This window comes from Telopea speciosissima, chromosome 8 (genome assembly GCF_018873765.1).
Source record: "Telopea speciosissima isolate NSW1024214 ecotype Mountain lineage chromosome 8, Tspe_v1, whole genome shotgun sequence".
Lineage (NCBI taxonomy): Eukaryota > Viridiplantae > Streptophyta > Magnoliopsida > Proteales > Proteaceae > Telopea > Telopea speciosissima.
The window spans coordinates 57,871,149-57,887,344 of NC_057923.1; the positions used below are offsets into that span (position 1 = coordinate 57,871,149).

General features: G+C 40.6%; 2 protein-coding genes across 2 annotated transcripts in view; one reads left to right on the forward strand and one right to left on the reverse strand.

Moving 5' to 3' along the window:
* The window catches only part of LOC122671436 (regulation of nuclear pre-mRNA domain-containing protein 1B-like), a 77,132-nt gene that overhangs the window by 59,534 nt on the left and 1,402 nt on the right, over window positions 1-16,196 (reverse strand). The window contains exons 2-3 of the mRNA XM_043868639.1: window positions 13,837-13,948; window positions 225-472 (exon numbers count right to left, since the gene is read on the reverse strand). Coding sequence (XP_043724574.1) covers window positions 225-472; window positions 13,837-13,912 — 324 coding nt within the window. The 5' untranslated portion in view covers window positions 13,913-13,948. The remainder of the gene's footprint in view (window positions 1-224; window positions 473-13,836; window positions 13,949-16,196) is intronic.
* LOC122672482 (uncharacterized mitochondrial protein AtMg00810-like) lies at window positions 15,001-15,870 on the forward strand. Its single transcript, XM_043869946.1, has 4 exons — window positions 15,001-15,084; window positions 15,298-15,394; window positions 15,438-15,634; window positions 15,787-15,870. Exons 1-4 carry the CDS (start codon window positions 15,001-15,003, stop codon window positions 15,868-15,870), a joined length of 462 nt encoding a protein of 153 aa, XP_043725881.1.

Genomic DNA, 16,196 nt, shown 5'->3' on the forward strand with positions numbered 1-16,196 from the left:
TAGCAGATATGTAGGGCCGTGTAGACAAGCTTACATCACAGGCCATAAAGGAAACATCCATGATATTCAAACTATGCAATGTAATTCTACAAATTCCCAAATTAAATTTGTAGGAATGATTTAAAAAAGATAAAAAAGAGAAAGAGGCCATCCCAGTTCACTTTCTAAGATTCCAGTCTAAAGAATAAAGAAGCAAACCCGATCCGAAAAGATAAAGAACTTACCAGCCTTGAGACTGCTTTCTTTCCATGGTCATCCCCATTCTCATAGACATCCTTGAGAACTGCTGGAAGGACTTTCCAGAATTCATTCACAAATTCACTTCCTTTGCGTCTACTGTTTTGAAGGATGTCATTTGCCAAATATAGAAAAGCAACACGTTGCTCTTTCTGGGAAGAATTGAACAATTTATCCCATGTTTCTACAACCTGTTTAGCTTTCTTCCGGTGAAAAATACACCAATGTGACAATGCTATTGCAAAGTTAAGAAATCTTTTACATAAAGAAATACAAGTGCCACAAAAGTAGAACTCAAGACAAGACAGAAGAAACATATATAATGCTGATATGGGGAAACCATCCATTAAACAAGTGTCTGATGAAAATACAAAAGTTATTGAAGTATTAATGCAAAACTGAACCAGGAATGAAGTTAATTAACTGAATATATAAGGTGTAATTAAATCATACAAAAAACTTGATGCTAGATCACCAAACAAAATCCCTGACTACCCCTACCAAGATCCCAATTTCTAGCACAATGGACCCTGGGGAATATGCGAGGAAAAAGTGAGGAAAGGTTTCTCTTACAATATTGGTTGGTTCTACTGAAAAATACATGGGAAAAGTTAGGGATAGTTCCCCTTAATAATGTTTCCCACCTTTTTTGTTGGACAAATTTTGTCAGAAGCACTTCCCAAAATCGTCCCTAGGATGGCTTTTCCTTTCAGTGGGAACGCAAACAAAATCATCGGGAATAGCATTCCCTTCCCAGTCTTCCCAAGCAACCTTAATGGAACTTCGAGAAAAGTCTGAAAGGACTCACAAACACACAAAGCAACACTACTAAGAATAAAATTAACTTCATAAAAATGTATAAACGTTAATCATAAACTACAAGGGCATAAAAACGACGATTTTAAACATTATATAACCAATCAGTCTAAATATGACTTCTTTATCATGGTCCATCAATACAATGTATGAATCACAAGACCTATTTAAAGTTGTGATGCCCTCAATGGGACAAAATATATATCTCATTTAAGTTGCACAAAAGGGGGGGGGGGCAAGAGGTTCTCAATACAGGCCCCACTGTAGAGATATATCTCTAGCTGGGCATCATTGAACATTTTTACCTGCAACATGGACGATCATTTAGTGGCCAAACTCTATGAGCATATTGCCGACAACATGCCCTACTCAATGAGGTAAATTTCAAACCAAAATCATTGTATGAGACGGAATCCAGAAGCCAATATTAGTCAACATTTGGATTGTGACAAATTACAAATATCTGATACATGATGCACCATAGATTGAACTCAGGTATGAGATTTGACAGATGGAAAATCCACATGGCTCCCTACTATTCAACAGTTTTCATGGCTAAAATACAATATGAAAATTCAATACATGGCGAATCATGCGGTTGAGATGGCCCATAAAATGAAAATTCAATACAGGAGAACTCTCACGGAGTTATGTTTTGCAACAGGGGCAAATGTTTCTTGATAACTCCATAATCCTGACTGTATCCATTAGCCACTACTCTAGCCTTGTACCTCTCAATGGTTCTCAAATGATGTTTAACAGAAAAGAACCCCCATCTACATCCCACATGAACACATCCTTCTGGAAGATCAACCATCTCCCAAGTATTATTCTTCTCAAGAGCCTTCATCTCCTCACACACGGCTTCCTTCCATTTGGGATCAATTATAGCTTCTGATACATTCTTGGGAATATCGGTAGAAGATAGGGCAACTGAGTAAGAAATGCCTCAAGAAGAGACAGAATCATAGGAAACGAATTTGGCTATGGAATGGTTAGTGCAAGATGCTTTTCCCTTTCTAACAGCAATAGGGAGACCTAACTCTTGTGGATTGGAAAAGGTGTTACCTAGATCAGGAGGATGAGGATCAGAGGAGTTCTTTGGCACATCTTCTCCTCCCTTCTTTTGTAAACAATCAGCTCCTTCTCCTTCTCACTTCTATTTGTTTCCTCAGGACTCCTTGTTTGAGCACCCCCCCCCCCCCTCTTCAACAATGGGATCCTCTACACCTTCCATTTGCATAGTCTTTTCCACACCAGACTTTCCCACATCAAAGGATAAGGGGGAATAGGGAAGGGTTCTAGAGGTTTCTGCATCAACACCTCATCACAATGACTCTCCCCTTGCCACCTGAGATGAAAAGAGAGGAACAAACAAAGAAAGTAACATCTAGGGAGATAAGTCTTTTCCGAGAAGGAGAGTGATAGCACTTCTACCCCATCTCAGTAGGAGAGTATCCTAGAAAGATACACCTAAGAGCTTTAGGATAAAGTTTGGTGTGTCACATTTACGGACATGGACACAACACACACAACCACATACTTTGGGAGAGACAAGGAAGGCAAGGGTATGGGGAGAAAGGATTGGTAAGGGAGATTTAGACCCAAGAATACTAAGCAAAGGATAACAATACATGTGCTTAAACTTGCATACACACCTGCAAAAGAGGGAACTTGTGTTTTGGCCTTTGAGCCATTGTGAATTGCTTTTAGTGATTTTGTTGGTGAAGAGTATTGAGGCCCTAATCCTTGGTTGAGTGTTTCTTCTACTCTGCAAAGAGAGTATGGTGAGTGTTTCTCCTACTCTGCAAGGAGAGTGTGCTGAGTGTATCTCCTACTCTGCAAAGAGAGTATGCTTGATCTCGGGGAGATTTGTGTACGAGTGTTTTTCCTACACTGCAAGGAGATTGGTTGGTCGAATTCCAAGCCAGGGCTTTGGGAGTGGACGTAGGACGGTATTAAGGTCATGCCGAACCACTATAAATCTTGTGTGTATTGTCTCTTTTTCTCTCCATTTCCTTTGTTTATCTTATTGTGGTTTACTAACATCAATAGGAGATTTGAGATAGCTGATTTCAAAGGGTTTCAAAGGAAATTTTGAAGTTGAGATTTTATTCCGCACTTCCCAATTCACACCCCTCTTGGGTTGCCCATACGGTCCCAATCTGGTTTATAGACCTAATACGCATTTTAATTGATTTGGTTGGCTATTCAAATGTAAATTGGGCTGGTGCCGATGGTGATAGGAGGTCTACTAGGTATTGCACATTTGTTGGTGGTAATCTTGTCACATGGAGGAGCAAAAAACAGACTACCGTGGCAAGATCTAGTGCTAACATGGAGTACAGGGCTATGGCCCAAACTGCAGCAGTGCAGCTAATTTGATGTGGCTGAAATCACTTCTTCAGTTCTTCAAGAGCTTGGTTATCCCATTAACTTATAAATATGTTTTGTAACAATCAGGTTGCCATCTAGATTGCTAGGAACCCTGTTTTTCATGAGCAGACAAAACACATTAAGGTGGACTGTCATTTTGTTTAGGATGTTGTGATGAGGAAAGTGATCTCAACTTCGTTTGTTACGTCTGGGAATCAGCTTGGAGATATGTCCACTAAAGCCTTATTTCGTCCAATTTTCCTTGATGATTGCTTCAAGCTGGGTATGGGTGATGTTTATGCTCCAGCTTGAGGGGGAGTGTTAAGTTTCTTGTAATTTCCCTCCAATCGATAGGGGTGTTGTATACTCCTATCAGGAGGAGTAAAGGGTTTGTTTCTTTATGTTTCAGTTAAGGGTAGTATGGTCCTATTTTATACTAACATAGGGTAATCTTGCCTTTATAGTGTTTTGACCTTATAAATAAGAATGCTTGCTCACAGTAGGACCACTATCTAGACTAGCGTGAGTTTCTGATTTCCGTCTTCCCATCGATCTCCTTTTCTTCTCCACTTTCTCCTTTCTTCTCTCCTTCCCTCTTCCTTTTATTGATTGTTTGATGATCTAATACAGTAATACTGCCACACCAGTCATGTGATCTGTAGCACTAGAATCAATAACCATGAAGGAGAGGCATCGGAGTGGAAGGCGAGGTACCTGATGCAAATAAAGAGGGTAGAGGTGGATGAAGATCTGCCGAACTGAGCCATAACACGATGGAATGCTATAAGATCCTCCCCAGTAAAGACCCACTGTCTGTAAATGGCCCTGCAGTGGAGATATCTCCTAACGAGTTATTGACTTATTGTCAACAACAGTGTTAGCTCTGGCTCCCTCTGTCCTGCCACCCCGAGTACCACCAGATATATATTTAGGAGGCTGACCATGGAGTTCCAAGCATGTCTCCTTGGCATGTTGAGACTCGCCACAATGTTCGCTAAGTCTATCCTTGTTATCCCCACGGTTACTGCCTCGGCCTCTTCACACCACCAGTCCCTCTCTGAGGTAAGGCCGTAGAGGTAAGAGCAGACCTCTCAAGTGAGGGAATTGTTTCCATAGACACTCATCGGACTTCTTCGCTCTGGAGGTACCCACATACTTCATCAAAAGATGGCAGAGGACCTTTACCCAAGATTTGTACTAACGGGTTCAAACCTCCCAGGAGGATCAAGATACATTCCTTTTCAAATGTTCTATAGACCTTAGCTGCATCTTCAAGGTTCGACAGTTGGAGGTCTCTGTAATAGTCATATTCCTCCCAAAGACCAATCATTGTGTCGAGTAGCTCTCAGTTCTTCAGTTTTGATGCTAACAGCCCCAAACATTGCTCTCTATTGTTGATGATGAATTTTTTAGGTCTCACAATGAGTTCCCTACATTGGGATGCTGGTTTCTTCTTGTTTTTTGGAACCCTAGAGGAAAAAGAGTTCCAAGACTTGGAGGAAGAACAGGTGCTTTGATCGACTTTCAAACCAGATTTGGAATCCTCTCTGATACCAAGTTGAGTTGTAAATCACACAAGAAGTGGCAGGTCATAGGAAGAGGAGATCAAGAAATAGAGACAGGAGACAGTTTCAGAAGACCGTAGTGACTCACAATCTCACTTCAGCCATTTACATGAAAACTACCCTTACATACAAGTATTCCCTCATAAGATATAATTACATGTGTTCCCCAGAATACTCTTATTCTAACATATCTTTTGAGGTCCAGCATCGATTTGGCAGTCAAGTTCCAGCTTACCATGATTTTTTATTCAACAGACACTTGGTGAAATCTTGGGATATTCAAGTCCAGTTTATTTCCTGGTCCCAGGGGAATATCTTGAGTTTGCTTTGTATAATTGTATTTTCTTCTGGTCCCCTTTTGTAGAGCTTTGCTCTGTAGATCTCGCTGTATTTTTTCTTCTCTCTTGTGAAATTATACCATCAAAAAATAAATCTTGCCAGGAATCACAGTTATATCAGGAAAGTTGAATATTTCATGCATTTTTTTTTTTGGGGGGGGGGGGGGAGGAGGAGATAACTAACATGTATTTGACTATTTCAGCTAAGCTAGAAAAAAAGTACAAAGCCACAAACAGCAGCACAAAAGAACTCGTATACAATAACAACAACAAAAAAGAAAACCCTTCTCAATTCATCAAAAAAGAAAGAGAGAGAAAGTCATTTTTAGAGCATTTTTTCCCAGGTAATTAAAATTCAATTGGAAGCAGCACACCACACTAAGTATACAACAATAGCAAAGACTATCATTCTTACAAAAAACAAACACCCGACATAGGATACTAGTAGTCCCAAAGAAATTCTAGGACAAACAACTCCCTATTTTGGTCATCTCATTTTCTACCCCACAGAACATTGAAAAGAACAGTCCAACCTTGACAACAGGTATTGAATATATCAGATGATCTACAAATTTCCAAGGTCTCTCAATCAAACTGGAGATCCAATTAATAAAATTAGCAGCAACTCCTCCAATTATCACCGTATCATATCCTTTCTGAATGACAAAATTGAAACAAATCTTCAAGGACAGCTACTCCTCAATTCCAATTCTCATCCCCAATCAAACCAGAATAAGCATTCACTACGGTCCCACAACGACTTATTCCAGACGAATACCTCTCAAGGCATCATCCACCTCAGCAGTTAGCTCAACCCTACAATCCAGGTACTGGTTCGGTCAATCACCTGCTTAGCCTCTGCAAAGTCCTCACTACAATATTGCATTCATTCCTTACATAAGCACCATAAAATAACTAGTAAAACTTCCCTCCTAAAATTTCCTTGAAGCCCATCGTCCAGGTATATGTGTTGGCAGTGGGGCGGGGTAGCGATGATGCATCTATGACATGAAAGAAAAAAGTGCGTACCAAGTGCACAGGGCTCCCGCCACTGTGGGGTCTGGGGAGGGTCATAAAGTTAGTTTTTATAAATGGAAGGATTCAAGCAATAGGACAAGATTCACAGCAAAGAGGAGAAGAAGAAGAAGAAGGAGAGACTTTTAGGGAGAATCGAATGTGTGTTGAGTGATTTTCAACACACATATTCACTTCATTAATCACTTCTAAGAATTACATAGACCTCCCTAGGGAGGTAAATAGAAATAAAGAAGAAATGAAAAAAATACAACTTAGTCATGTCTTATAATAAGACAATGACAGAATTACCCTTATACAAAATATTCTAATAACTCTAACACTCCCCCTCAAGCTCGAGAATAAACGTCATACATTCCCAGCGTGCACAATAGGGTACTAAATAGACCCGGAATGAGACCCTTGGTGAAGATATTTGCTACTTCCTACTTGATCACTTGTCTTCACAAAGGGAGTACAAATGCAACCAGAATCCAGCTTCGCTTTGATGAAGTGTCGATCAACCTCAATATGTTTGGTTCGATCATGCTGAACCGGATTAAGGGCAATGCTTATAGCAGCTTTGTTGTCACAATAGAGTCTCATCGGCCCTTCAATTTCAAAACTCAAGTCTTGAAGTAGTCTCTTCAGCCATATAAGCTCACACACTCTAGGAGCCATGGCTCTAAACTCAGCCTCCGCACTGGATCTAGCTGCAACTGGTTGTTTCTTGCTTCTCCAGGTAACTAGATTACCACCCACAAAGGTACAGTACCCAGAAGGCCAGAAGTAGATCTCCTATCAGAGACTGAACCAGCCAAAGAAGTATTTCAAGAGTCCAAGGTCTTTGATCTCAAACTGTTTAGCCAGATAAGAGTTCAATTTGTTTATCTCAGCAACATCATTTCCAGTTACTACAATGTCATCAACGTAGACAATGAGAGCTGTAACTGTACCACTTCCTCTCCTGATAAACAAAGTGTGGTCAGCTTGACTCTGGTTGTACCCATTCTTCAGGATGGCTTGTCTAAAATCTCTCAAACCAAGCCTTAGGAGATTGCTTGAGGCCATAGAGAGATTTCTTCAAGAGACACACTTTCCCTTCAATTGAGGGACACTTAAAACCAGGTGGGGGCTGCATGTACACTTCTTTTGCTAAGTCTCCATTAAGAAATGCATTCTTCACATCTAATTATCTAATTGGTACATTAGCCAATCTTTATTGGCTGATACTGACAGAAGAATCCTGATTGAGTTATGCTTGGCTACAGGGGGAAAGGTCTCTTGGTATTCAATACCATACACTTGACTATACCCTTTTACAACTAGCCGAGCTTTATATCTTTCCACTGTACCATCTGATCTATACTTGATGGTATAAACATCTGCATCATAGTTGTCATGGCGTCGTCATGGTGCCGCCATGGCGTCATGGCACTGGAGAAGGGTATATATCGATCACCGATATAAGGAATGTAAGCATATCGGCCGATATGGCCTCCATGGCATCGCCATGGCGCCGACATGGACGCCATACTACGAAATATGGATATATCGTCCAATATGCTTGTTCAAGTACTTTTTTTTTTTTTTAACCTTTTAAAAAAATATGCTTTTATCCTAATGTGTATTGGAGGTGTAACTTTTCAAGTTACACCTACAATACACATAAACAAAAATATATAAAAAACAAAATTTGACTCAAATTTGTAATACGGTAATACCCTAAATCCCAAATCGAAGTTCACAACACTCTCTCTGTCTCTCACTCAACACTCAACAGACTAAACAGAGCATGACGGAAGTCACGGAACGACTTCGACTTCGACTCCAGTGACTCCGTGACTCCAGCCCTACTTCATCAGTTCGAGGCTTCAACTCCGGCAGGCGGCAAGTTCTCCACTTCTCCTAGTTCCGGCGACTTCTCCTGCAGGTAAGTAAATGTTTTTTTTTTTTTTATTTGATTGTTCTTCTTTTTATTCTTCTCCTCCCATTCCTCCAGCAAGAGACAAAGAGAGAGAGAGAGAGAGAGAGAGAGTCGTCTTCTTCACCTCTAACGACTCCTCTTCTCATTTTTTTTTATTTTTTTTTTCAATTCGTAACACAGGCACCACCCTCAATCTCTCACAGTCGACACTCGACACACACGCAGAGAGAGACAGAGAGGGTTTTTTTTTCTTCTTCTTCTTGCCTTGCAGAGTTGCAAGCTTGCCTGTCTTACGTGGGTAGCTCCTCTTTGCTTATCTTTTTTGTTGGATTAATAAAATTAATGGGGTTTCACGGTTTCACTCATCTCTCTCCTAACTTTTTCCACCTATTTTCTCTCTACTTCCATTGCAGTCCTTCTTCTTCAACTCAATCTTCAAGGTGCAGGCCTGTTTCTTCTCTCTCTACTCTTATTTTTTCTTTCATATATCATTCTATTTTCTATACTGCTCTACTCTAATTTCAGCCCTTACCTTATACTCTAATTTTCTGTTATAGGGTATATATTATAGCATACTAAATGACATTAAAAATAGAGAAAATAAAAAATAAAACATGGTCGACATGATCGCCATGGCGGGCGACATGTCGATATATCAACGTGACACCCCTCCACCGACTTGGATCGCCGTAACGACGTGACAACTATGATATGCATCCAACTGGAACTCTCCCCCTGTGAAGATCAACCAGTGTCCAAGTATTGTTCTTCTCCAGAGCCACCATTTCCTCAAACATTGCTTGCATCCACTATGGATCGAATAAGGCCTCTATAATATTTTTGGGAATGGAAGAAGACTCAAGGGCAGTGGAAAGGCAATACCTGTAGGAGATATAGAATCATAGGAGACAAACTGGGCTATGGGCTTAGTACAGGCTCTCTTCCCCTTTCTCATAGCAATAGGAAGATCTAATTCAGGAGGAGAAGTGTTACCTAACTGAGGAGGATGAGACTGAGGATGTGGATCCAAAGAGGGGTTTTGGCAGGGCTGCTTTCCTTGTCCCTTCAAGCATCCACCTCTTTTGAATACAACATCTTTGAATCTTCCTTTGTGCTCTTTTTGTATGCTAGCATCACCACCACTACTAGCATCATCAATAACACCATCAACAACATCCACTTCTTTGATTCACCCAAAAAAAACATCCACTTCTTTGTATTTTTCAATATCAAACAGTAATAGGAAGTGGAGGTAAGCAAGGGAGATAGAAAGGGAATGACATTAGCATCCTATTCACTTCTAATATTGCTCTCCCCCTTAAGAGGATGTTGAGGAAAAGAAAAGTAAGGAATAGACTCAAAGAATGTGACATCTTTGGAGAGAAGTCGCCTTTGGGAAGGAGGGTGGTAGTTCTTATACCCTTTGGTTGAATCAGAGTAGCCCAAGAAGATGCACTTGAGAGCTTTGGGATCAAGCTTGGTGTGGGCTGATTTGTTGACATAAACATAACAAACACAACCAAAGACTTTTGGAGGCAAGGAGAAGACTAAGGATTGAGGAGAAAGAAGAGCCAAGGGAGATTTGGAGCCAAAGAGTGGAGATGGCATCCAGTTAATAAGGAAGGCAGCGGTAAAAAGTGTATCAGACCAACAAGTGGCGGTTTTTTCTCTCACCCACCCCATTTTGTTGAGGGGTGTCAACACATGCTAGTTTATGGATAATTCCATTATCAATAAAGAACTGTTGGAGCCCCCCCCCATACATGTACTCACCCCCCTTATCAGACCTAACAACTTGAATTCTAGTACCAAATTGAGTACTGATAAATTGGTAAAAATTCTTGAAAGCATCACAAACATCATTTTTTTGTTTCAACAAAACAGTCCAAGTGGACCTAGAATAGTTATTAACAAATGAAACAAAGTAACGAAATCAAGACAAAGAAGTAGTGGGAGAAGACCCTCAAACATCAGAATGAACAAGAGAAAAAGGAATCTATTACCATAATAAGGATAAGATGTGCGACAATGTTTAGCAAAAATACATAATTCACACTGAAAAACATAAGAAGAAGGAAAATAAGTAAACAAATGGGATAACTGTCTCAACATAACAACAAAGGAGGGTTGACCCAAACGTTGATGCCAAAACATTACAGACTCCAAAGTACTATGGTCACTCCGACAACAAACATAAGCTGCAGCACTAGATGGATCAAGCAATCGTGGTTCAAGAAGGTAGAGTCCTCCTTTCTCAGTCCCACTGCCAATAACCCTTTTTGTCTCCAAATCCTGAAAAAGACAATAGGAAGGAAAGAAAGTAACAACAATTTAAGGATTTTGTTAGGTAATTCACTGATAATAGGTTAGTAGCAAAATCAGGGACATGAAGGACAGACTCAAGAGAAATAGAAGGAGTAACTCTCACATTGCCCTTACCAGAGAAAGAAGAAAGGGAACCATCAGTAACCCTTACCTTGTCCCAGCCAGAGCAAATGGAATAGGAATCATACTACAGTGACATACCAGTTATGTGGTCAGAGGATCCAGAGTCAATAATCCAAGTAGGTGCAGTAGAAGGCGCAAACGAGACCTGCAAAGTTGAGGCAGAAGCAGCTGACCCTCCAGAGGTAGAACCTCCAAGGTGTGACATCAACTAGTAGAAGGCTACAATATCATCCTGTGAAACGGAGTCAGGAGCAGGCTGAGGTCCAGAGGTCTCAGTCTCAGATGTCACAGAGTGAGCCCTAGCTCCCCCTTGCTTGCCACCACGGGCACCAGATGAACCACCACGCATACCAGGGGGCTGCCCATGAAGGTCCCAACAACTGTCCTTAGTGTGTCCCAGTTTTCCACAGTGATCACATTTAAATCTTTCACGGTGATCTCCCCGAGTTGGCCCTTGGCCTTTCCCCCCACTTTTCCAGTCTCTGTGGACTAGAAACAAGAGCAGATTTCTCCATTGATGGTGCAGTATCCATGGTTGTTCTCCTGATTTTCTCACTTTGCAAGTAACTACATACTTCATCCAAGGATGGAAAGGGAGACCTCCCTAGGATCTGCAGACGACTGGACTCATACTCTAGATTGAGCCCACCAAGTAGGGAGAACAACTTTTCAACCTCCTGATTCTTGTAAACCTTGACTTCATATTCAGAGTTGGACAGTCGAAGGTACCTGTAGTGATCATATTCCTGCCACAGGCTGATAATAGTGTTGTAGTAGTCAGAGATGCTTCTATCACCCTGTTACATATTGATGACCTTTTGGTGGATTTGGTAAAGCATAATCACCAACTCGATCAAAGGTCCTGGTGATACTATCCCACATCTCGTTTGCAGTCTCTTTGTCCATAAATCTCCTACTAATCTCAGGTTTCATACAAAAAACAAACCAAGTCATAATTGTGGAGTTCTCAGTCTCCCACTTCAAGTGTCATGGATCAGTAGTGGCAGGCTCCTTAATAGAGCCAATAATATACCCCAACTTCCCCCTACTTCGCAGGGACATCTTCACAGAACGGGACCAATCCAAGTAGTTGGTATTGTCCAACTTCAAGTGTCCTGGATCAGTAGTGGCAGGCTCCTTAATAGAGCCAATAATATACCCCCAACTTCCCCCTACTTCGCAGGGACATCTTCACAGAACAGGACCAATCCAAGTAGTTGGTATTGTCCAACTTCACAACAAAGATTTGGGTGTTGGGGTTATCAAAAGAAGCCATAGTAGGGAAACCACCACTTAAACTGCTAGCTGGAGCTGGTCCACTGACCTCAGTACTACTCCCAGATATGGTAGAGATCCCAAAAAACTCAACCAATCAGAATAGAGCCTTGCAACATACAACAGGGAATAATTCCAGCAAACAAAGGGCAAATACACTGCCCCAAACAGTTGCAAGCACACACAACAAGAATTAAATCCTTGATAAATATCTTTTACACAACTTCAGCCAACAAGAAGGACTTCCACAACAACTCAGCCAACAAAGGGAAACAAATCGACAAGCAGCAGCCCAGCTAACAAGTAACCCAAGGTCACATCCTTGATGAAAAATTGCAACTAACATTCAACATGAACTTTGATTCCATTCCACAATAACCAAAGCACTCAAATATATGGCAAAAGAGACTATTCCAATCATTACAGCTACCAAAGCACTCAGAGAAAGGAAGAAACAGAATCTGCCGATACCTGAAGTGCAGCACTGATTGGAGTTATGCTCCTCGACCAGCTCCTCTTAGGAACTGAGCTATTGGGGGTCTAAAAGGGGATCCTCAGGCAATTCAAAAGCTTCAGTCCTCATCCCAATAGGTGAGGAGATGAAAGAGAGACGGGCAGAAGACTCTCCAGGCTGGCGGTAATGTTCTGTCCAGCTTCTAGGGCTTCAAATGCTCTTCATAAGCTGGGAATCTTCCTCCATCGCTGTAGGTTTGAAAGAAACAGCTCCAAGGAATGAAATATGTGAGGTATTTCACATAATACAGCCTCTACTGGAACCCTCTACCTTTCTAGGGTTCCAAGAAGAGGTGAAGAGGACAGCCAAGTCTTAGTCGACTCTCAAACCAGTAAAAGAACTGCTCTGATACCAAGTTAGTTTTAATAAATGGAAGGATTCAAGCAATAGGACAAGATTCACAGCAAGGAGAAGAAGGAGAGAGTTTTAGAGAGAATCGAATATGTGTGTTGAGTGATTCTCAACACACATATTCACTTCATTAATCACTTCTAAGAATTACATAGACCTCCCTAGGGAGGTAAATAGAAATAAAGAAGAAATGAAAAAATACAACTTAGCCATGTCTTATAATAAGACAATGACAGATTTACCCTTATACAAAATATTCTAACAACTCTAACACATAATGTATGCAGCCTTACCCCTGCTTTCGCAGAGAGGCTGTTTCCAAACTTGAACCCGTGACCACTTGGTCACAATGGAGCAACCTTACCGTTGCACCAAGGCCCGCCCTCTTATGACATGAGATGGCAACAAAATTATATCAAAGCACCAGATGGAGAAAATTTATTATTCAATGACCTGATGTTTTATTTTCTCTCAAAGATATAGCATAAAGCATCCAAAAACATTCAAACAACTATCACCTTAACATTATGAATCAAAAAGAAACACCAAACAGGGAACACATGTATGAAGCCTTGAGATAAAAACAGATACAATTTTTCCGCATGCAGATTCCAAACTTGCCCAAGGAAAATGAGAATAAGAGATCTAGATAAACTACTTCAAAGAGACAAAATATATAGGAGGTTTTGTGCAACAAGCACAGATAAAAAGTTGAAAATACAAGTAGCAAGAGAAACAGCTGGAGCACATTTATATGCAACTATACGAGTAGTATTTCAAAATCAATGCCAGCTTATTAAAGAAAAAAGACATGCTACTTAGCTCTGTTGGAATTTAACAACCTTATGCAATTATTAAGTGGCCCACTATCCCTAATTGCACAGATCTGAACAATAATTAGATCAACAAATCCTACAGTCCTCATTACACCTATGACATCAATAGGAAAAGTTATTCACCAGAAGGAAAGGATACTTTCAATGCTCTGCTGAGAGTTGTTCAGCTTAGAGAGCTTCTCAGCCAATATCTGTGCATTAAACACGTTATTCATTCTGGCGTCTTAACAAGTCTTCATATAAAAAGATCCCTGCGCGAGATTGAACTCAAAACAAGTTAGCTTTCTAAGATTTACATATGAAACAATGGCAGTCACTAAGCGGACATATCCCAGCTGGGGAAAAAAAAGTGAGCTCATCCTTTATTTACAGCAATGATCAAAATAAATAACTGATTGAAAGAGGATCCATGTAGCCAACCCTATTCACATGGGACAAGGCAGAGTTGAGTTGAGTATCACAAAGTGTTTTTGGATGCCTCTTATTTAGTTTACCGCCAAGTATTTTTGGATGCAAATGTTTTGTAATCTTCATCCTGGCATCGATAAATTGTCTCCTCGTACAATAAAGTTTGTCTTTCTTAGGTACTCTCGCACCCAAAAAGGCTACCATTGTTATGATCTTGTCATTCATCAGCTGGTTGTTAGTGCTGATGTTACATTTTTGGAGAATACTCCTTAGTCCTAACATTGGTGTTTTTGTTTCTGATTTAGGTCTTGTCTCTCCTAGTCTCCCCGCTCTTACCTATTCCTCAAGTCATTCCTCTTGAAGATTCTAACCCTAAATCCACAGGGTTACCATTAAAGGCATACAAGTGCTGTTCCAAGCAGTCACCTCCACCTCAAGTCATTCCTCAACTCTCCCAATCCAATTCTTTGACTGGAGGTTCTTCTTCTACTAATGACTTGTCTATTGCTCTTCGGAGAGGTAATCGTTCCTGTACACAGAACTCTTTGGTGCTTATCCAATTGCTAATTATGTTTCTATTTCCCATCTTCCTATTTCTCTTCATATATTTGCCTCTCATTGACCTCCCACTCTATCCCAACCAAACATCAAGATGCTTTGTCTCAGCCTAGGAGGAAGTCAGCCATGGGTGTGGAAATGGACGCCTTGCTTTCTGGCAAGACTTGGACCTTGGTATATCTACCTCCTAGTAAGGATCTTATACGGTGGCGTTGTGTGTATACCATTAAATATTACCCCGACGGTGCAGTTGGGCACCGCAAAACTTGTTTAGTTGCTACAGGCTACACTCAAACATATGGAGTTGACTATTTTCTTTTTCAACTAGACATTAAGAATGTTTTTGCATGGTGATTTGCATGAGAAAGTTTATATGGAGCAACCTCATGGGTATGTTGCTCAAGGGGAGAGTGCTCAGAAAGTTCGTAAGCTGAACAAAGCTATTTATGGGTTGAAATAGTCCCCGAGAGCATGCTTTGATAAACTTAGTAGAGTTGTTGTTGGTTGTGGGTTTTCTCAATATTATTCAGATCACTAAGCATTCATTCGACGTCAAGACTCTAAAATTATTGTGCTGGCCGTTTATGTTGATGATATTATTGTTTCTAACAATGATTTGTCTGGGATTGAACAGGTTAAGTCTTACTTACAGCAGCATTTCCAAATGAAAGATTTGGGCGCTCTTGGGTATTTTCTTGGCATTGAGGTTGTTCAAAGCAAGAAAGGGCTTAGTTTGTCTCAATGGAAGTATTTTTTACCTTCTGAGTGAGACAGGAATGTTAGGCGGCTATAAGCCTGTAGATACTCCTATGGATCCTAATGTCAAATTTGGGGCGTCTAATGAGAAGGAATTTGCCGACAAACACCAGTACCGGAGGTTAGCTGGCAAACTTGTATATCTAACTGTTACCCGACCTGATATATCCTATGTTGTTGATGTGATTAGTCAATTTATGGAATCACCTAAGCAGGTTCATTGGGAGGCAACATGTCATATACTGAGATACCTTTAAGGGTGCTCTAGGGAAAGATCTTATTTATCGTTGTAATAGTTACACCAATATTATTGGTTATTCTGATGTTGATTGGGCTGGTAATGATGGTGATCGGAAATCTATTACAGGTTATTGTACCTTTGACGAGGGCAATCTTGTTACATACTTACATGGGTCATGGAGGAGTAAAAAGCATACTCACCGTCGGATGACTATCTACCATTCTTTTTGTCTACGGTAGAATGTTGTGGAAGATATTGATCATCTCTTTTTCGCTTGCCCCCTCTCCTCTTCTATTTGGAAAAGGGTCCTAGCAAAATGTTGGCCAAGAAGTCAAAGGATCTTTCCTTTTTAGAGAGAATGGATATGGGTGGATATGTCTTTTGCCGGTTCATCAATCTGGGTAATAAACTCGCCTTCAGTGCCACCATCAACCAGATTTGGATGGAGCAAAACCTCAGGAAATGGTCCTCCAACTCTAGATCCTTCAAGCAGATTTGGGACTCCATTTCCTTTGACATTAGAAGCAAGCTATCTT

Excerpts from the sequence above, each read along its gene's own strand:
- LOC122672482 (XM_043869946.1), top strand. The coding sequence starts at position 15,001 with ATGTTTTTGCATGGTGATTTGCATGAGAAAGTTTATATGGAGCAACCT. Across the intron at positions 15,395-15,437 it reads TCAAAGCAAGAAAGGGCTTA|GAATGTTAGGCGGCTATAAG; the intron begins GTTTGTCTCAAT and ends TGAGTGAGACAG. Across the intron at positions 15,635-15,786 it reads TTATGGAATCACCTAAGCAG|GTTATTGTACCTTTGACGAG; the intron begins GTTCATTGGGAG and ends AATCTATTACAG.